Here is a 22,109-nt window from a genome sequence, read left to right as displayed (position 1 = left end):
CATTATCTCAGCCAACAGACAGAGGAGGGCAGGAAGATATCACACTCCTGAAACATTTCTGCTGTCTTACACTTTGCTTTGTTTACATTGTGGCACTTCATTCAATTTCTGGTCTATGATGGTGGCTTTCGCCTTGTGTTAGTGTTTGTTTTAGTGAATGATGTGTGTTTCATCTCTTAGTCTAATTGATTTGGTCCACATGTTGGAAGAATGAGACACTTTATGAACAGTTTGCCAAAATTTAGTTCCTGGGAGATTTTTGGGTCCTCTTTCCAATAAGATGATGACACACATGATCCGGGCACTCTGAGACCCCCAAGAATGACATTTGTTAAAATGGCTGCCTCAGTTGCTTCATTTTTAACAACTTCTGCATGACATATATATTGTTTTCCATTCAGCTGCTCCCTTTTTTTTTTTTTTGTATGGGGTCGCCACAGCGGATACATCCAGATCCGCATTGGTATTTGGCACAAGTTTTACGCTGGATGCCCTTCCTGACACAACTCCAGTGTCACCTGGAGAAACGCACACAGCCACTGGTGTTCCAAAGAGGTCTCCCATCCAAGTACTAACCAGGCCCCGCACTGCTTAGCTTCTGAGATCTGATGGGATCAGGCTGACACAGCAGATCAGCTGCTGCATGACTCATAAATGGATTTCTATGAATGCATTTTGCAATAAAAGGGGCCAAATAATGAAATTTAGACTTTAAAATTCCTCAACAATGCCATTTCTGTGTAATTTAGTTACTATAAGATATGATGGCCAACCTGGTCTCAAAAGGATCCTTTTGGTGTGGTTATTTCAGTAAGGCAAAAATAAATAGTTGATGACGAAGCAATCATTTCAAGTTGTTATCCTGTCACCATTCTTTGAACATTTATGCATAACAGTAGAAAGCTTGTCATCTACACTCATATAAACATATAAACGCAACACTTTTGGTTTTGCTCCCATTTTGTATGAGATGAACTCAAAGATCTAAAACTTTTTCCACATACACAATATCACCATTTCCCTCAAATATTGTTCACAAACCAGTCTAAATCTGTGATAGTGAGCACTTCTCCTTTGCTGAGATAATCCATCCCACCTCACAGGTGTGCCATACCAAGATGCTGATTAGACACCATGATTAGTGCACAGGTGTGCCTTAGACTGTCCATAATAAAAGGCCACTCTGAAAGGTGCAGTTTGTTTTATTGGGGGGGATACCAGTCAGTATCTGGTGTGACCACCATTTGCCTCATGCAGTGCAACACATCTCCTTCGCATAGAGTTGATCAGGTTGTTAACTGTGGCCTGTTGGTCCACTCCTCTTCAATGGCTGTGCGAAGTTGCTGGATATTGGCAGGAACTGGTACACGCTATCGTATACGCCGGTCCAGAGCATCCCAAACATGCTCAATGGGTGACATGTCCGGTGAGTATGCCGGCCATGCAGGAACTAGGATATTTTCAGCTTCCAAGAATTGTGTACATATCCTTGCAACATGGGGCCGTGCATTATGTTCTTGGATGTATGGCACAACAATGGGCCTCAGGATCTCGTCACGGTATCTCTGTGCATTCAAAATGCCATCAATAAAATGCACCTGTGTTCTTCGTCCATAACAGACGCCTGCCCATACCATAACCCCACCGCCACCATGGGCCACTCGATCCACAACACTGACATCAGAAAATCGCTCACCCACACGACGCCACACACGCTGTCTGCCATCTGCCCTGCAGTGTGAACCGGGATTCATCTGTGAAGAGAACACCTCTCCAACGTGCCAAACGCCAGCGAATGTGAGCATTTGCCCACTCAAGTCGGTTAAGATGACGAACTGGAGTCAGGTCGAGACCCCGATGAGGACGACGAGCATGCAGATGAGCTTCCCTGAGACAGTTTGACAGTTTGTGCAGAAATTCTTTGGTTATGCAAACCGATTGTTTCAGCAGCTGTCCGAGTGGCTGGTCTCAGACGATCTTGGAGGTGAACATGCTGGATGTGGAGGTCCTGGGCTGGTGTGGTTACACGTGGTCTGCGGTTGTGAGGCTGGTTGGATGTACTGCCACATTCTCTGAAACGCCTTTGGAGACAGCTTATGGTAGAGAAATGAACATTCAATACACGAGCAACAGCTCTGGTTGACATTCCTGCTGTCAGCATGCCAATTGCACGCTCCCTCAAATCTTGCGACATCTGTGGCATTGTGCTGTGTGATAAAACTGCACCTTTCAGAGTGGCCTTTTATTGTGGGCAGTCTAATGCACACCTGTGCACTAATCATGGTGTCTAATCAGCATCTTGATATGGCACACCTGTGAGGTGGGATGGATTATCTCAGCAAAGGAGAAGTGCTCAGTATCACAGATTTAGACTGGTTTGTGAACAATATTTGAGGGAAATGGTGATATTGTGTATATGGAAAAAGTTTTAGATCTTTGAGTTCATCTCATACAAAATGGGAGCAAAACCAAAAGTGTTGCGTTTATATTTTTGTTGAGTAGAAAGAAATGCCCTTGATCTGAAATTGTTCACTCTAAGGTTTCCTGCAGTGGTGCTAGGTGCTATAAAAGGCTCTGACTCATGCGCAGTCAGACGCAGAGTAGAAGGAGAGCTAAAAGATAAGGCGGCTGTTATTTTGGATTTGCCTGTAAATAAATGTGTCACAGTGCCAGTGAGGCCTCATCATTTCTTCAAGCTTACAAACCTAAACTGAGCAGTACACAACAGTAGACTTTCTCACACACTGCCCCCAGTCTGTAAGGCTGGGCTCTTTTCCAGAGGTCAGACAAAGTCACTGTCAAGTCATTATCAAGTCATCAATCTGCAAGTCCCAAGTCAACTCTCAAGTCAGCTTGCAAACAACTGGTGGTCATTATGACTTGAGACTTGACTTCAGACTTTCAGATTGACTTGAGAATGACTTGATGGTGACTTTGTACCACCTCTACCCATTTATCTCCTCCACAATCCCCCTCGGTACTGGCTGTCCACAGGGCTGCAGCTGAGCCCACTCCTGTACTCACTGTGCACTTATGACTGCAAACCCATTCACTTCTCCAGCTCCATAATTAAGTTTTCTGATGATACCACAGTAATTGGCATAATTTCAGGAGGGGATGAGGTGGCATACCGGGGCGAGGGCCACAGATTGTCCCAGGGGTGCTCTGTCAACAACCAGTTAACATACAAAACAAACAAATGAAAGAACTGATATTAGACTTCAGGAAGTGCACAGCTGACCACCTGCCCATCCTCATAATGGAGAGTATGTGGAAATAGTCCACAGTTTCAAATGTCTGGGGACACACATATCTGACAACCTCTCCTGTTCGATAAACACTATGGCTGCTGTGAGGAAGGCACAGCAGCTCCTGCCCTTTCTGTGAGTCCTCAAGAAATCCAACCTGGGTGTCAAGCTGCTGTCCACCTTCTACCGCTCTGCCATAGAGAGCAGCCTGACATGCTGCCTCACAACATGGTATGCAGGCTGTTCAGCTGCCGATACAGAAAGCCCTGCAGAGCTATAAAGTTGCTGCAAAAGATCAACAGCTGCACCCTCCTCTCATCGGAAGTCATTGCTGACTCCTATCCAGAGCAAACAACATAATCAAGGACTAATCCCACCCTGGCCACTCCTTTTTTGACCTTTGGCCCTCAAGCAGGCACTCTAGATCACTAAACTCCAAATCAAACAGGCCGTACAAACTCTGAACAAAACCTCAAGTAACGTTGCACACTGTAGCTAACTATCATGCCACTTTTAGTTTTTTTTCATGTATATGAGGCTGTTTTTATTTGAGGGTATGTGTATATACAACTTTTTATTTTATTTTATGTGTATTCGTGTTGAAGGTTTCACTGTGAAGGGGACCTGCAACCTCACTGTATCTTGAATATAGTGACAATAAAGCATCTAATATTACAGATTCTCATTACTAAGCCAACGCATGCAAAATAGTTAATTGTGATAACCTTTTGTCGAAAAACAACAAAAAAATCTTGCACACAGTCAATTCTCTACGTGTCTAAATGAGGTAAAATGATCTAGTTTCAATGTAGCCTACTGCTTCATAAAATGTTTCCTCCATTTGAGATCACCCTTTACAAGATTCAAGCATCAGTCAGATCATCTCTTTAAAACCTTCTTATTAGAAAATGTATCTGCACATGACTTGAGGCATTATTTGGAAAATTCATGAATTTTGGGTGGCCATTTTGAAAAAAAAAAAAAACGTCATATTTGAAGGTCGAGTGCACAGATCACGTGTCAAAATTTTAATCGAAAAGAGCAACAAAACATCTTCTAGGAACCAAATTTTGGTGAACTATTCAAAAAGTACTTTTTTCCTTATCCATCAGACTACCTGGTCACAGCACAGCGAACAGCACACAGTAAAAAAAAAGGACGAGGCACTGAGGTGGACAACACTGCCACCTGCTGGTTTCTGATGGTTCCTACAGGTCTTCAAAGATTCCAAAAAGAATTCCACATTTGTACGCATACGTCAACACATATTGGGCCTCATGTATCAAAGTTGCGCACTTGTGGCGTAAATTTACGGTGTAAATTTGAAGTACACCAAAGCTGCTGTGACATGTATCAAGCAGTGCACACCTGCCCATTTCTGGCGTGCGCCCGACGTGACCTTGATAAATGCGGCAGGCGAAAACAATCGTAATTATAATAAACACGCCCATAAATATTCAGACTCCGCTTCAGACACACCCTCAGTTTACAACATGGAAGCCAGGAAGACGGCAAAGAAAAAGAACTCCACCAATCACAACGCGTGCCAATAGAGGGTCAAAAACGGCTGTCGTATCAATTGTTTTGTAGTATATAATCAAAAAAGTGTTACAGTGGTCCCTCATTTATCGCGGGAGTTACAATCTAAAAATAGTCCACAAAAAGCGAAGTCCGCGAGTAGTCAGCGTTATTTTTTTACAATTATAGACGTTTCAAAGCTGTAAAACCACTTTATACACTTTCTCAATCAGGCATGAACATTTTCTCACTTTTCTCTCACGTGTAAACACTCTCAAAAGTTCAAACCTTATTAGAAAAATAAGACCAACCTGTTTTCAGGCCCAAACATTTGTTTGAGAAATAAAAATAGAATGTTTTCCTATAAATAATTATGATGGCTTTTAGAACTAACAAATTTAATTTTAACGCTCAAGAAATTATTAATAGTGACTGACCAGTATTTCACAGATCGCGCCTCTGCGTCCTGACGCTGCGCCTTTTCCCACTCACACCTGGCTGCAGGTGTCTGTTTCCGAGTGACAAAAACAGTTATGAGTAGTTGTTGATGCTGTTTTTTATTCTGGGCGAGAAGATTCTTATAAACAGACACGCAGACCACAATGCACTGTAAAAAAAGCATGCAAAATTGGACTAAAAGAATCCGCGAATGGTGAACCGTGTTATAGCGGGACCACTGTATTCTCTTTTCACATGTCAATAATTCTTGATATGTGGATATTTGCTTGCTCAATTAATAAGACACGTCTAATTTTTTGGATTTCTTTATTCTTAAAATGTATTTATTTTATTGTGACAAACGAATGGAGACACAACCTGATTGCAGTACGGGTGAAGGGAATGACAACACTATAGTTATAATTATCAATTCCATTGTCTAAAACGATTACACCACATAAAGTTAAGCTCAGCGCTGCTCTGGCTCCAGGCTCTGGAGAAAAAGGCGAGCAGCGCTTTTTTTGTGGTCAGCGCTGTGGCCACGGATTGTGCTCAATAGACCAACAATCCCGCAAAAGCAGGATTTGTATTGATTATTATGTAGTATAATCAGGAAGGTGTTATGAAACATATGCATTGATTTGTATGATGGCACTGTTTATCATGTTATCATTTTCATGTCGATTCCAGCGCTGGTTCATTTTGGTGTATAATTTACGCCACCTCTCGACCTGCTGTATATTTTCAGCGCAGCGTACGCCAACAACCACAATGATAAATGCCACGTAGCGCAGCCGTTTTGGCGTACACCCCATATACGCTCAAATATCGCCGTACGCACGTTGATACATGAGGCCCAATATCTTTTCCTATATGGGTGTATCCCCATGTTTAATGTCAGAACAGAACCTTCAACATGTCTGCGTGAGACGAGACGGTGCTCACGCACTGGTGCTCACGCACTGGTGCTCACGCACTGGTGCTCACGCACTGGTGCTCACGCACTGGTGCTCACGCACTGGTGCTCACGCACTTTACAGCAATGTGCTGAAGTCCGTGAGGGCGGACCAGAGGAAAAAACACAGCCCGTTATGGGTGAGACAATATGGCAGTGACTTCAGTCGAGATGAGTGGTCAGGTGTGGTTCTATAATATGTCCATTAACACTTGACATATTTCCTGGATTATCTTGAACCATAGATCATATATATTTTTATTTCGTAGCTATGACTCAACATTTGAATAATTTAACTAAGATTCGCAGATGGCGCCGTTCCCAGCTAACAATGGAACGTTGCCTGAACGTTACATCAAAGTGGCAGTAACGTTGCATCACAACGTTGTAGGAACGTTCATTTGTAGACTCTCCAGAATGTTCCAGGGATGTTGCCAAGAACGTTGCCAACCAACCAACCTAGAACGTTCTCAGGAGGTTGTGACACAACACTGCTGCAACGTTGTTGCAATGTCCCCCAACACGAAGGAACACTGTAAACACTGCATGAGTCTGTAAATTGCAAGTTTATTACTTTAGAAGTATTATTACAATAGCAATGCATTAAGTCATGGACAAGTTCTCAGTAACTTGATTAGTTCTCATCCGCCCTCCAGTATTATTACAATTACAATAGCATTAAGCCAGGGATCAGTTCTCATCCGATGTGTGACCCATGACTAAGGTTCAAAGATTTTATTTTCACTGTGCAATTGTATACACTAGAAAACAAAATTTCTTTTGTCAATCAGTGACTTCAGTGCAATAAAACTTCAATAGAATAATTTACCTTACATAAATAAACATAATACAGTCATAGAAACAGGTAAAATACACTCCAATCTCTCAGGTACTAAGCCAGGTGATATCATCCAGTATTATTACAGTTACAATAGCATTAAGCCATGGATAAGTTCTCAGTATAAAATGAACTAGAAGGGTCAACGTTAAACAAAAACTGAAGATGTCTCCACTGCCCACCCTTTAAAGCAGCAACATCAGTCCCGGATCCAGACCGGTTTAGACCGATGTTGCATCGGTCAGATTTTTTTTATGCATTGTTCGTCATCGGTTAAAAAAAAAACAAAACTCAAATAATCCTGAATAGTGCCGAACGTGTCCCCGTGGTGAACACAGGTTTTGATTTGTTCCCACAATGGTGGGTGAATCACAAAGGTGGATCAAAACAAACATAGCGTCAGTCCAGTCGAGTTGATGATCATGGCATCCAGGAAAAAAGTTGTGCAAGGAAAATTGGGCACTTATTTCATGTCTCCCCCGCACCTTACAGAGGGGGAGGCATAAGTTCTCAGCATAAAATGAATCACTTCTCATCTGACCCATGACTAATTGTGGCATCATCACTCATGGCACTGCCATCCATGGTGTCATCATTCACTACACAATGGTCCATGGCATCGGCATCCACATCGTCGCCCATGGCTTCATCCACCCCAGCATCTGAGTCAGCATTAACACCAGTACCAATTCTTTCATCCTCCTTCTTTGCCTAAAAAACAAAGAAAACCATTCATAAAAATACTATACAATAACTTCTATAGTGCCAGTCCCCTCAGCACAGTGAAGTTCAAGGGCGCTCAACCAGTCCATGTATTAATATGCAGAATCCTTAATTCAATATCTCAATTTTTACAATTCATATTTAAATTTTTCAGAGGATACTATTCAATGGTTTCAATCCTATCTTTCGAACAGAAAGCAGCGTGTTGTTGTGGATGGTGCCACATCCTCGTATCTCCCTAGTTATGTTGGTCTTCCACAAGGCTCAATATTAGCCCCTCTATTATTATTTCTGTATAGAAATTATCTCCCCGATGTGTGCTCTGAACTAAATATGCAAATGTATGCAGATGACACAGTAATCTTTACCCAGGGAAAGAGTGACAAAATATCTGTAGACCTCACAAATGCACTATGTAAAATACACAAATGACTACATAAAAATTGTCTTCTGCTGAACACCAAAAAACTGTATGTATGATGTTCACCAAAAGACCAATTAAGCTAGCCAGATCCCATGTTTTCTTGGAAGGGGAAGAACTGTGCTTGTGAACCAATTCAAATATCTCTGAGTGATATTAGACCCAAATCTTACATTCAAAAAACATATCAAAAAGGTAAATCACACTGTAAAGTTCAAACAATCTAATTTTAAACAGATAAGACCGTTTATTACAATAGATGCGGCCAAATCTTACTTACACTTCATGTCACATATAGAGTATTGCATTACAACATGGTCCTTTGCAGGAACAACTGTACTGAAACCAGTAGAACAATTGTACAAAAAAGCCATAAAAATATTGGACCAAAAAAAAAAAAAAAAAAAAAAAAAAAAAAAAAAAAGATTTCTCATCACCGTCCAATCTTAGAAAAATATAAGCTTTAAAGTTTTGAGAATTTCATGCTATTTAAAATGTGTTGTGCTGTGTACAGGTCCCTACACAATTTGGCCCCACTCCCTCTGAGGAACTATATTAACAGGAAAAGTAACAATGAAATTAACACCAGATCCTCCGCTAGGTGTGATTGCGAGATCAAATTTTGAAAAACTGTCGTTGCTCCAAATGTACTCTCTATTAGGGGCAATAGCAAATGGAATACTCTGCCAACAACAATCAGGTTCAACCCCACATTTGCTTTATTCAAGACACAGCTTAAAACATAACTGAAAGATAACCAAACCTGTAATCATTACGAGTTAAAGACATGCGAAAGCAATATACTTTCATATACACGCACACAACAACACATAGGTAAGCTTATGCACACCAGCACTTTAAAGAGATACTGCAGCTGTATCGAGCACTTTACTATCGCGACAAAGCACTTTAATTCAGCATCTTATAATAAAACTGACTGTACCTGTACATACCTACAACTGAATTCTACCTCAGTACTTTCCTGCACTTTATATTGAGACAACAGCATTTTAACCTCCATCTTGACCGGAACAGATAACTCCTCCTTTATATGGCTCTGGGTTATATTAAAATATGACAGTGTATTATATTGTAAATTATCAATGTTTTTATGCTTGTTAAATGCTCTGTGTTTTATATTTTATGTCTGGAGACTACGGATGGAAATTATTTTTTTCAAAAACTATATGGATTTCATTCATATGTTTTTACGTCAGACATGCTTGAACCCTCGTGCGCATGTGTGAGTTTTTCCACGCCTGTCTGTGACGCCTGTGAGCACTCCTTGTGGGAGGAGTCGTCCAGCCCCTCGTCGGAATTCCTTTGCCTGAGAAGTTGCTGAGAGACTGGCACTTTGTTTGATCAAATTTTTTTCTAAACCTGTGAGACACATCGAAGTGAACACGGTTCGAAAAATTAAGCTGGTTTTCTGTGAAAATTTAACGGCTGATGAGAGATTTTGAGGTGATACTGTCGCTTTAAGGACTTCCCACGGTGCGAGACGTCGCGCAGCGCTCTCAGGCGCCGTCGTCAGTCTGTTTCAAGCTGAAAACCTCCACATTTCAGGCTCTATTGATCCAGGACGTCGTGAGAGAACAGAAGTTTCAGAAATAGTCGGTTTCAGCATTTTATCCGGATATTCCACTGTTAAAGGAGATTTTTTTAATGAAAGACATGCGGACGGATTGCAGCGTCGGCTCGCAGCCGCTGCGACGCTCCGCCACAGGAAAAACACCTCTGTTGGAAGCCTTAAGGACAAGTTGGAACATGTCCAGCTGTTAAACAATTTCTCATATACTCATTCCACTGAAAGCCATCAAAAGCCGCCTGGATTTTACAAATGGTTATCAACATGGAGGTATTTTTCCCCGCGCCGGCTGCGTCCCGACGCGCTGACCCATCCGCACGTCTTTCATTAAAAAAATCTCCTTTAACAGTGGAATATCCGGATAAAATGCTGAAACCGACTATTTCTGAAACTTCTGTTCTCTCACGACGTCCTGGATCAATAGAGCCTGAAATGTGGAGGTTTTCAGCTTGAAACAGACTGACGACAGCGCCTGAGAGCGATGCACTCAAGACACCTTGATAACTTACTCTTCAAAACTCTAGAGAGTGAGAGGCTGCAGGGCTTTCTTCCCTTTCCATCCTTTGAGGCTGACGCCAGCCCACAACCGCCACATCCCAATTTCACCGAGCATCGTCCTGGCAAAGGAGTTCAGCATTGATCCAGATAGCTGTTTCAGCAGATTCACCTATGACAGAGTAAAAAGAAGTATGTGTGCAATGGCAATATGCAACTTTTATGAAAATAACCACTTCTGCAAAATAATTTACCACTGTCCTCCTAAACTCCTGGTCCTCCAGCATTTTGCTGAATTGGTCCAGCTCCTCCGTTGTTTTAAGTCTGGCTGGCATTATCTCCAATGCAGTCAGCTTCTTCAGCAGCCTGATTCCTCACCAGTAGTTGTAGTATGTGGTCCACCTTTGACTCCAGTCTGTCAAGTCGTTGCTGCGTACAATCTGTTACAAAGTTGCTTCAAGTTTAGTATACATGAAACAGCTCCAATGCTGCTGAAAGCAGGAACACGTATATAGAACTACTCGATCAGTTAATAGGCCTCTCATGCAATGAAATTTGATGACATGGTTGTTTGTATTAATACATTATTAAGATGGCATCGAGCTGGCAGCTCGGTTATAGAAATGAGTTTGTAGAGGGGCAGCTGGCTCTTATTAACAAATTCCATAAAAACCTGAAACATATCTGTGCCTCTCGTGTGGCCTTTCAAAGGTAAAATGCTCAGCAGTTCTTTTACATTCATGTTGTCAAAAAACATTCTAATAAAAACACATAGCTGAGCCACGTCCACAGTATCAGTGGATTCATCGAATTGCAGAGAAAAACACTCACATACCTCAATATCATTCCTCAGTTGCCGATCAATATCCTCCGCCATTAACTCGCATCGTCGTGCAACAGACTTTGAGAGCTGCACATCCTGCAGACACGATCTCCTTCTGATTTTTAAAATCGGCAAAGAGCACATCTGCAGCTTCCATGAAAGCTTCTTTCACAATTTCACCATCCTTTAATGATTTCTTTCTTTTTGCCAGAACACGGCTGGCACGATAAGAAGCTGTGGTTGCAGCCTTACTGGTGGTATTTGTCCGCGGGGAAAACGGCCTGTTGTGCTGCAAGCCGGCTTTTAGCCGGGAAGCTAGCATCGTAGCTCTTGTGGATCGTCTTAAAATGCCGCTCCAAATTCCCTTTCTTCGGTAATGCCACGTTTGCATTGCAGATATGGCAGATGGATTTGCCATTTGAATAAACGAAAAAATAATCTTCCTCTCACTCTGGATGAAAATGATAAGTTTTGGATCTTTTTCCTCCGCCATTATACGCTCGCGTCGCTCTCCACTGTAGCTCCTCACGACCTCTTGACCCTGCGCATGCGCAGATAGAATGAAACGTGGGAGTTCCCCCCCTCCCCCATGCGATCACACTTAGGTAAAGTTAGAAAGATATTCACAGATTCAAAGTTCACGGCTCAATAGATCTTAAGAGAAACGTTGTAGAAAGACAAACACCACTAGTTTCTAACCTCAGGAAGGTAGACAACGAGCTACAATCTTATTTTTATCTATATGAGCCGTCCTCTGAGCTGAAAAAATAACAATGATCTGAACGGGCAGCCGGCAGAGAAACGGAAGCTTAGGGACCGTCCACAAAGTTCATGGAAAAAACAAAGACACCAGAAAATTATTGAATAAATCATTGGAATAAGGAGTGATATCACCAAATTCACTGCACACATCAGTGGGGTCCTGCTGATTATACTACAGAGCTCAGTTTGGAAAAATGCCATTATGAAAAACTTCGCAGAATTTTTTATTTTTTTTTTATTTTTAATAGCATCAAAGTCACAAGGTGTGGTGTCACCAAATTCACTGCACACAACAGCCGTGTCCTGTTGATTATACTACAACACTCAGTTTGGAAAAAAGTAATTTTAAAAAAATTTGGAGAATTTTTCATTGATTATATTTTCAATAGCATCTAAGTAATAAGGTGTAGTGACACAAAATTTACTGCACACAACAGTGGTGTCCTGCTGATAATACTACAACACTCACTTTTGGAAAAACTCATTCTAAAAAATTTTGGAGAATTTTTTTTATTGTTTAAATTTTCAATAGCATCAAAGTCATAAAGTGTAGTGACACAAAATTCACTGCACACAACAGTGGTGTCCTGCCAATTATACTACAACACTCACTTTGGGAAAAGTAATTTTAAAAAATTACTGGAGAATTTTTGATTGTTTATATTTTCAATAGCATCAAAGGCATAAGTTGTAGTGACACAAAATTTACTGCACACAACAGTGGTGTTCTGCTGATTATACTACAGGACTCAGTTATGAAAAAAAGTAATTTTAAAAAATTTGGTGTGATTTTTCACTATTTAAATTTTCAATAGCATCAAAGTCATAAAGTGTAGTGACACAAAATTTACTGCATACAACAGTGGCGTCCTGCTAGTTATACTACAGTACTCAGTTTGGAAAAATGTTATTGTTTAAAATTTGAGAATTGTTTTGTTGTTTAAATTTAAAACGACTTTTTCCCAAAGTGAGTGTTGTAGTATAATCGGCAGGACACCACTGTTGTGTGCAATGAATTTTGTGTCACTACACCTTATGACTTTGATGCTATTGAAAATAAAATCAATAAAAAATTCTCCAAAATTTTTGAAAATGACTTTTTCCCAAAGTGAGTGTTGTAGTGTAATCAGCAGGACACCACTGTTGTGTGCAGTAAATTTTGTGTCACTACACTTTATGACTTTGACGCTATTGAAAATTTAAACAATAAAAAATTCTCCAAAATTTTTGAAAAATGACTTTTTCCCAAAAGTGAGTGTTGTAGTTTAATCAGCAGGACACCACTGTTGTGTGCAATAAATTTTGTGTCACTACACTTTATGACTTTGATGCTATTGAAAATAAAACAATCAAAAATTCTCCAAAATTTTTAAAAATTACTGTTTCCCAAACTGAGTGCTGTAGTATAATCAACAGGACACGGCTGTTGTTGTTATTAAAAATTAAAAAAAATAAAAAATTCTGCAAAGTTTTTCATAATGGCATTTTTCCAAACTGAGCTCTGTAGTATAATCAGCAGGACCCCACTGATGTGTGCAGTGAATTTGGTGATATCACTCCTTATTCCAATGATTTATTCAATAATTTTCTGGTCTTTTTTTTTTCCCATGAACTTTGTGGACGGTCCCTAAGCTTCTGTTTCTCTGCCGGCTGCCCGTTCAGATCATTGTTAATTTTTCAGCTCAGAGGACGGCTCATATGGATAAAAATAAGATTGTAGCTCGTTGTCTACCTTCCTGAGGTTAGAAACTAGTGGTGTTTGTCTTTCTACAACGTTTCTCTTAAGATCTATTGAGCCGTGAACTTTGAATCTGTGAATATCTTTCTAACTTTACCTAAGTGTGATCGACCGGTCAATCAGGACTAGACTATCATGGGGACGGTAGGCCTACTAAAGTATCCCTGAGAATGAAAACTTTCGGGAAATTAAGTAAGTTATAAAATATAAGTGTTAAGAAAGAAAATACAGGAATCACTTTATTTAAATTTACAACAATACCAATTTACTTAGTCAGATTTGATTTTGTGTGGGCCTAATGGAAACTCAATGGAAGCTTGTTTGCTGGTAAAAGCCCCCAAAACTGTAACCGTCCTGCTTTTATCCCAAAATAGACTTTATGATTCTTGAAACGTCACTAGTAGGTAACTGGATACTAATAAATTACTACTGTGTCACAATGTCTTAAAAAAGTAGTTTAAAAGGCATGTTCACTTTTTAAACAACCTTGCATTAAACATTGTTAGCAGTATGTGATGTGAAGGTGCAAATTCCAGAATTTGACCTGGTCCATATCGGAATTCTGCCACTGTACACAAAGCCTGTGGTCTGATTGCTGAAGCATTGTTCAGATTTCTAAACTTTTTATTCATTTCAGAAAAAAAATTAACCTGGTCCTTTTCCTAATGGTAACCCTAAGACAGAAAGTGATTTGCAAGTTTGCTGAGCAGCTGAGACATCAGGTTCAGAGTTCTGAAATCAGAAGAGTACAGTCAGTTTAATCCTAGTTATACAACAGCACTAAATCACAACATGGCCAAGGTCTAATCTTACCCCCTGAGCAAGCACATAGGTGAGAGCAGAAAAAAGCTCCCTCTGGTCCTTCTTTGGCATATCAGCATCTTGATATGTCAGACCTGTGAGGTGGGATGGATTATCTTGGCAAAGGAGAAGTGCTCACTAACACAGATTTAGACAGATTTGTGAACAATATTTGAGAGAAATAGGTCTTTTGTGTATATAGAAAATGTTTTAGATGTTTAAGTTCAGCTCATGAAAAATGGGAGCAAAAACAATAGTGTTGCGTTTATGTTTTTGTTCACTGTATTTCAAGAAAGTGGCAAATTGAGGGGGATGGCTGTTTTTGAAACTAACCATCCATCCATTTTCTAAACCAGTTTTTTCATGTTAAGTGTAACAGAAGAGCTGAAGCCTATCTCGATGGTCATTGGGCAAGAAGAACGACAGCGAGTCTAATTCAAATTCAGTCACACCTATGGCCAATGTGGAGTTTCTAGTTTGCTTATCCTGCACGTCTTTTGAGGTTGGTTGAAGTTGGAACCCCTAGAGGAAACCCACGGAAACAGGCGTGCTCCCCCCTGTTTTAGCCAAAAATGTCCAAACTGTTCATGTTTTTCTAAATGTTTAGCAGAATAACCCAATAAAATATAAAATAAGACTGGTGTATTGCTGTGGTGCTCCATCAACACTGTCAGAATCATTTCTAAATGGACAAATCATTTCTGATATGAAATTCCTTGGAAAGATCTACAGTTAATTGGGAAAAATATCACATCACAGAAAGAACTACCAGTGTAACTGAAAATCTGTCAGTTTAATCAAAAGAAGAGACAGTACACCAAACAACAGAATGTGAAAGAGATTCAGACTAGTAAGTCCCTTTGGATGCTCCCGTCTTTTCACTTGGGGTCGCCACAGCAGATCCAAGTTGGATTGCTTGTTGATTTTGGTTCAGGTTTTACGCCGGATGCCCTTCCTGACGCAACTGCACGTTACATGGAGAAATGTGGTAGGGGTGGAGTTTGAACTGGGAACCTTCCGCACTGATACCAAGCGCACTAACCAGATGTGGGACAAAGTCACTGTTAAGTCATTCTCAAGTCATCAATCTGCAAGTCCCAACTCAAAGTCCCAAGACAAGTCTCAAGTCATCATGACCACCAATTGTTTGCAAGCTGACTTGAGACTTGAGTTGGGACTTGCAGATTGATGACTTGAGAATGACTTAACAGTGACTTTGTCCCACCTCTGGCACTAACCACTGAAAGAAAGATTCAGACTAGTGGAAATAAAACACTGTAATCATCTTGGCTTGTAATGAAATGAATGTTAAGATAAATGTTTCAGTCATATTTTATTTACAGTGTGTGAAAATTTACAATTTTCTGCACACATCCTTTGTTATCTCAGATTTGTTTTTGCTTTTGACACAAATATAACCTCATGGAATTTGGAATAGAGTTCATCTGTCAGAAAAAAAAAATGCTTAGCTCACTCTTACAGCTTTCTGGTCCAGCCTGTGTCCCCATTAATGCTCTTCCTGTCTCCTTCCCTGCACTATTTGACATGATGGATTTTTGAAACGTGTCCTTAATGATAAAGTTTATCACAGTACAAAGTCGTGATGCAAGCAGTGACAGGGGAAACTAAAAGGGCAGTTAAATAGAGTATAGACATCTGTACTCTAAAGATAAAAAATGTAGCTCTTATCAGGACAAATGGAGTAAATTCATTTTCCCCTCAAAATTCTACACACAATACCCCATAATAACATGAAAAAACGTTTTCTTTTTATTTATTTATTTTTTATTTTTGCAACTTTATTAGAAATAAAAAACAAACTAAGAAATCACATGTACATAAGTATTCACTCCCGTTGCGCAATACTTTGTTGATGCACCTTTGGCAGCAATTACAGCCTCAGGTTTTCTTGAATATGATGCCGCAAGCTTGGTGCACCTATCTTTGGGCAGTTTTGTCCATTCCTCTTTGCAGCACCTCTCAAGCTCCGTCAGGTTGGTTGGGGAGTGTCGATGCACAGCCATTTTCAGATCTCTCCAGAGATGTTTAGGTCCAGGCTCTGGCTGGGCCACTCAAGGACTTTCACAGAGTTGTCCTGAAGTCACTCCTTTGATATCTTGGCTGTGTGCTTAGGGTCATTGTCCTGCTGAACTGTTGCCCCAGTCTGAGGTCAAGAGCACACTAGAGCAAGTTTTCATCCAGGATGTCTCTATAGAGGGTTTTCATGTAACGTATCGGTCACATCATTTTGTGTCCTGCGCCCATTCTGGATTACGACGCGGTGGCCGCTGTGATACACTGCGTGCATTTGGCGAACAATTGCAGAAGCTTCAGCGTCGGTGTGAAGAAGCCTCACGGCACCGTGGTGCTGAGAGAGATCTGCCGCTAACAGAAATCCACTGTTACCAGAATTTTATTTTATTTTATTCGGCAATAAAATTATATAAGAATACATAAAAATACCACTGAGGATAACACAAGAATGCTTCCAATACAGATGCTTATTTACATTGTGGTCCTTGAGCTGCTGATCCGCAAGCTGCCCTTCTAGCGCCTGGTGAGAGAAATCGCTCAGGACTTCAAGACGACCTCCGCTTTCAGAGCTCCGCTGTGATGCTCTGCAGGAGGCCGTCGAGGCTGACCTGGTTGGCAGCTTCCTAGTTCACAATATCGCAGTGTGTCACTGTCGGCCAGTTCGTTACATCACCACTAAATTCACTATCTGGTATAAGATTCGGATCCACTGAACTAACTGCTACACATTTATCACGATAAATAGCTTTATCTCGAGGATTTAAAGCATCATAATAACCGTACATTCTCTCCATTTTTCTATCACGCGCCAGCCTCCTTGTAATCCAGAATGGATATGGCACCTGTCCTGCAGAAAATCGGTCACATGATTGAAAACCCTTTATACATTGCTGCATCCATCTTTCCTTCAATCCTGACTAGTTTCCCAGTTTGTGCCACTGAAAACACAGCATGATGCTGCCACCACCATGCTTCACTGTCTGGTGCCTGGTTTCCTTCAAACATGACACTTGGCTCATTTGAATCTTCAAAGCAGCAGAAATGTTTCTGTACCCTTCCCCAGATTTGTGTCTTGAGATAATCCTGTTTCAGAGGTCTGCAGACAATTCCTTTGACTTCATGCTTGGTTTGTGCTCTGATATGCACAACTTAAGATGCACTCCAGACTTAAGATGCACTTATTTTCCCTTTCGTATGGCTAGCATACTGGCATAGTATAGTACTATGCTTTTTACTCTTTTAAATTCATTTTATTAGGAAACGGAACATGCCGTGGCCTCAACTTTATCTAAATTCTGGGTCTTTTAGTGATGCTAAGGGCTAGTGGCCTGTGATCACCTTAGTATTTCTTTTGTTTTTCTTGTTGGTCAATACTGACAAATTACACTGTATTTGTTGTCTTTCTGATGCCTGATTCTGTTTTTTTCTTTTCTCTCTGTTTGAGATGCAGCTCCATCCAGAGATGGGTGTGGTATCTGTTCCGGAAACCCTCCTGTTCTGTGCACCGCAACATTTCCTGTATATTAGTTTTGTGAATTGCTTTGTAATTTGTGTCTATAGCATGGCCCAAGCAGAGGGTCACCCTTTTGAGTTTGGTGTACTTGAGATTTCTTCCTCAGAGGGAGTTTTTCCGTACCACTGCCGCCTGTGTGCTTGCTCTGGGGGTAAGTAAGGTTAGACCTTACTTGTGTGAAGCGCCTTGAGGCAATTTTATTGTGATTTGGCACTATGTAAATGAAAATAAATTGAAAATTGAAACATGCACTGTCAACTGTGGGACCTTATATGTAGACCGGTGTGTTCCTTTCCAAGTCATGTGCAATCAACTGAATTTACCCCAGGTGGACTCCATTTAAGCTGTAGAAACATCTCAAGGATGATCAGTGGAAACAGGATGCACCTGAGCTCAATTTTGAGCTTCATGGCAAAGGCTGTGGATACTTATGCACATGTGATTTCTTAGTATTTTTTATTTTTGTATTTTTAATAAATTTACAAACATCTCAAAAAACGTTTTCACATTGTCATTATGGGGTATTGTGTGTAGAATGTTGAGACAAAGAATGAATTTGATCCATTTGTAAATAAGGCTAAACATAAAAAATACGGAAATAGTGCAGCTCTGTGAATACTTTCTGGATGTTGTGTATTTATTTATTTTATCTTTTTTGATCCTTTAGTTACTGTTTGAGAATTTGATACAAATGTTGAGAAATGCTCTGTTTTGCGATGCTGAAGAAATTGGAAACTATTTTTCGGATCTTCCCCTTAATACACATCTGCACTGAAACTGATGGGTTTCTTCAGTGGTCCACATCCCATTTCTTTACTAAGTTTCATGAAAACCAGTTCAGTAGAAATCTGCCTTCACGCTAACAAACAGACAAGCAGAAATGGTGAAAACCATAACTTTGTGATGGACGTGCATAATAAGCTCTTACATTAAAGGCTTGTTTGTAAGAATATTTGGTGTTGTCATGCTAAATCATAGCAACTGCAGGGTTTTAGGTCACATCATGTAGTGGGTTATATAGCACAACAAACACGTCTGTTCTGCCCCTCCTCCCACCGTCCCTCTCTCCTCTGTCTCACCCTTGATTTCAGATATGATATTCAGCTAACAACAGAGCTGACTGTCCTTTCTGGAATAGTTCTCTGTGTTGCTCCCCCTCACTTACTTAGACAGCCACCCCCCACATGCGTGTGTGCGCGCACACACACACACACACACACACACACACACACACACACACACACACACACACACACACACACACACACACACACACACACACACACACACACACACACAGAGTTGAACCTAATTATCATTTTCAGTATTGATGTAATCTGTCAGTTATTTTTCTGTGAACTGGTTGAACTTTGGCTGTACATTTTCTTCAGTATTTTTATGAACCCTCACATATTTGTTTTGCATGTCTGTAAGACAAATATATCATCTGTGAAACAGAGCAAGACTATAATTTCATACATAAAAAAAAATAACCAGAGTATCTAACTTTTTTCTTGACCCATTAATCAACTGCTCAGCCAGTCTTTGCAAAAGTAACATTACACTACCTCTAGTTCTCCTCTTATGAGGGAGAGAGCGAGAGATGAAGACCGAGAGATGATGGCGTGTCTGGGGAGAATGTGGAGCAAGGAGGCGGGACTGTTTGCAGAGTTATCAGTAGTCCTCCTCCTGAGCAGCATGGACAGAGAGAGCAGAGGAGAAAAGGCTGTTGGATTATAATCAGTCATGAGAAGCAGTGTGTGGCTGTGACCCTGAGCCAGGCAGCCTGGAGGAGAGACGGAGGTGAACTTGGGGACAGAGACAACACATACGGAGCATCTGGGTTAATCCTGAATTCAAACCAAACATGGGGGGCTCTCTCAGCCGGCAGAGGAGGGGCTCTGTCAGCTCTCCTCGGAAGAGAAACAGCATGTAAGACTGCAGAGCTTTTATGTGTGAGCGTGTTTGGTAAGAAAAAGATGATACAGAACCTCCAGTTCTGGCCAGATGTTGCTGATCAGGTTTGCCTTACTTGAGCTTGCATGTCTTTTGTAGCTGAGCTGGAGGTGAAGGTGAGGAGTGAGAGCTCAGGATGCCTTCAGAACCTTTACTGTGAGACTGAAAGCAAATCTGTCCCTCAGACAGTCTTGCTCACAGCCCAATCCTCCTGGTTTGCAAGATATTTAAGTATTTAAATCTTAGAAGAGGTGGATGAGGTACAGCTGTTGACATGCATACTCCTCCTGACATTAATGTTGTGTCTGAGTCGTCCTTTGAGTGCCTGCTTTGATATTTCAGCATCAGATTTTGTGAGCAGTAGTTCTAAAAGTAAAAAGGAATGCTGCTTTCCTGCAGCTATTAATTATGCAGCAGTAACCTAATTCACATTGTGTTTTTGGTGGGAGCGTTACACCACCACATACAGGTCTGGCGTATATACTACAGCTGATGGGAATTAAATGAAGCCTTGAGGCCAAGAAAATTATTTGATTTACTTAAATAATTATTTCTGTTGTGAAGGTGTAGGAACACGGACCCACAACAGGGGGCGTTAAATGAACGGACAATGGATAAGCCAAACATTAACAATTTAATGTTGTGAAGTGCACAACAGAATACAGACAAACAGTTTTGGTACCACAGACAATTATATGTAGCGTGACGTGTGGGCAGGCTTGAGGATAGGAGACGTCCATCCCGAACCGAGCCGGATCCCACACGGCCTTCACCGCCAACGGATCTGAAGAACACCGGAGCCGCCAAGTCCTGGATCCCCAGGTGGCCACCGTCTCCAGCTGTCAGACCTGGTACTGCTGGCAGAGAACAGAAACAGTATTGATGAGTGTGAGTTCGCACACTTAGTAATCCCACAGTCTGTGTTCTTTTGGGAGGGAGCACCTCCACCTCCAATCACACACTCGTGCAGCTCCTGTCTAACCACTTTTCTGGTTGGAGTGTGAAGCGAAGCCGTCGCTGATCACACCAAACACCAATCCCTCAGATAAGGCACACCACACAGCTGCAAAGAAGTTCAGACTCTAAGTCAGAGTTAAGTGTAGCAGAGAAATTACCTCTCTAGTGGCTGATTTCTCGGCGGGGAGGTGGAGTTGTAGTCCGGCCTTTATGGTGGTGGTGATGAAATGTGGATGAGTGACAGCTGGTGCTGATGATGAGTGACAGCTGTCACTCCCGGTTGCTCCAACGCCCTCTGGTGCTTGAAGCCCGCACTTCAAGCAGGGCGCCATCTGGTGGTGGTGGGGCAGCAGTACCTCCTCTTCAGCGGCCCACACAACAATTTCAGCTGTAAGCCCAGGTAGGACAGATGGTTTTGACATGTACAGAGGAGGTACGCTGGGTATGTAGGGAGAAGGATCCTGGGGATGGAGCCATCCAGCAAGAGAAGAAGATGAAGGCTAAGGAGGAGGTTTATGGATGTGGTGAGTGAAGACATACAGGCAGCCAATGCGACAGTAAGATGCAGAGGTCAGGGTGAGATGGAGACTAATCTGCTGTGCTGCAAGCAGACAAAAGATTTTTGACAACTTTGACCGTTGACTGATCTGATCCAAAACTTCCTCAGATATTCACCCAAGGAATTTTTTTTAACAATGTCTAAACTTAACTGCATCTGTTTGGGGTTTCAGGAAGCCACAAATATGAAAATGATTAAGGCTGTTGGGGTTAGTAATCTTATCAAACAAACATGTAGGCTGTGATGTCAATTTGGTTTATTGTAAAGGCAAAGAAAAGGTGAAAATGTGCAAATAAAAATACTACCATATCACTAAAGCATTAAAAAACTGGGTTACACACCAACATGCATGTATTCAAATAAAATAAAATTCATTATTACATGGCTGCGACGGTACACGTGTTCTGATTGGCTGATTTCGGGTCTGATATTTTCCCATATCAGATGTTACCATGACAATTGGTCCGGACCGCGTATCAGATTAGCAACGTTGTTTACAATTCTTGTGGCATGAAATAAAACAAAAAGCGAACAAAGAAAATGGAGGCATTAACAGCAAACAAGCTCGAAGTGGATGTGCAAGATGAAATGAAGACCAACAAAATGAAAACACAGCTCTGAATAGTGAAGAACAGATTGAAAACTTTGTTACAAATTAGAAAGCTAAAAACGATTAGAAAAACCAAGTCGGTATTATAAACAGTTCATAGATATCTTAGCTCCAGTCCTAGAAGAAGTATAC

At 41.1% G+C, this 22,109-nt stretch overlaps 1 protein-coding gene and 1 long non-coding RNA gene across 2 annotated transcripts in view; one reads left to right on the top strand and one right to left on the bottom strand.

The window, feature by feature from the left end:
- Positions 1-7,359: 7,359 nt before the first annotated feature.
- On the bottom strand, positions 7,360-11,218 carry LOC117509780. Its single transcript, XR_004560517.1, has 4 exons — positions 11,060-11,218; positions 10,479-10,664; positions 10,239-10,396; positions 7,360-7,708 (listed from the first exon to the last, which is right to left on the bottom strand). It is a non-coding gene; the product is annotated as an uncharacterized LOC117509780 (long non-coding RNA).
- Positions 11,219-19,629: 8,411 nt separating this feature from the next.
- The window catches only part of LOC117510440 (transforming acidic coiled-coil-containing protein 1-like), an 80,801-nt gene continuing 78,321 nt past the window's right edge, over positions 19,630-22,109 (top strand). Inside the window, exon 1 of the mRNA XM_034170135.1 lies at positions 19,630-19,827. Within this exon, the coding sequence (XP_034026026.1) occupies positions 19,763-19,827 (65 nt within the window). The 5' untranslated portion in view covers positions 19,630-19,762. The remainder of the gene's footprint in view (positions 19,828-22,109) is intronic.

Source organism: Thalassophryne amazonica, chromosome 5, assembly GCF_902500255.1.
Source record: "Thalassophryne amazonica chromosome 5, fThaAma1.1, whole genome shotgun sequence".
NCBI classification, from domain to species: Eukaryota; Metazoa; Chordata; class Actinopteri; order Batrachoidiformes; family Batrachoididae; genus Thalassophryne; species Thalassophryne amazonica.
The sequence above is the reverse complement of the archived record's forward strand: the minus strand, read 5'-3'. Positions and strand labels throughout refer to the sequence as shown.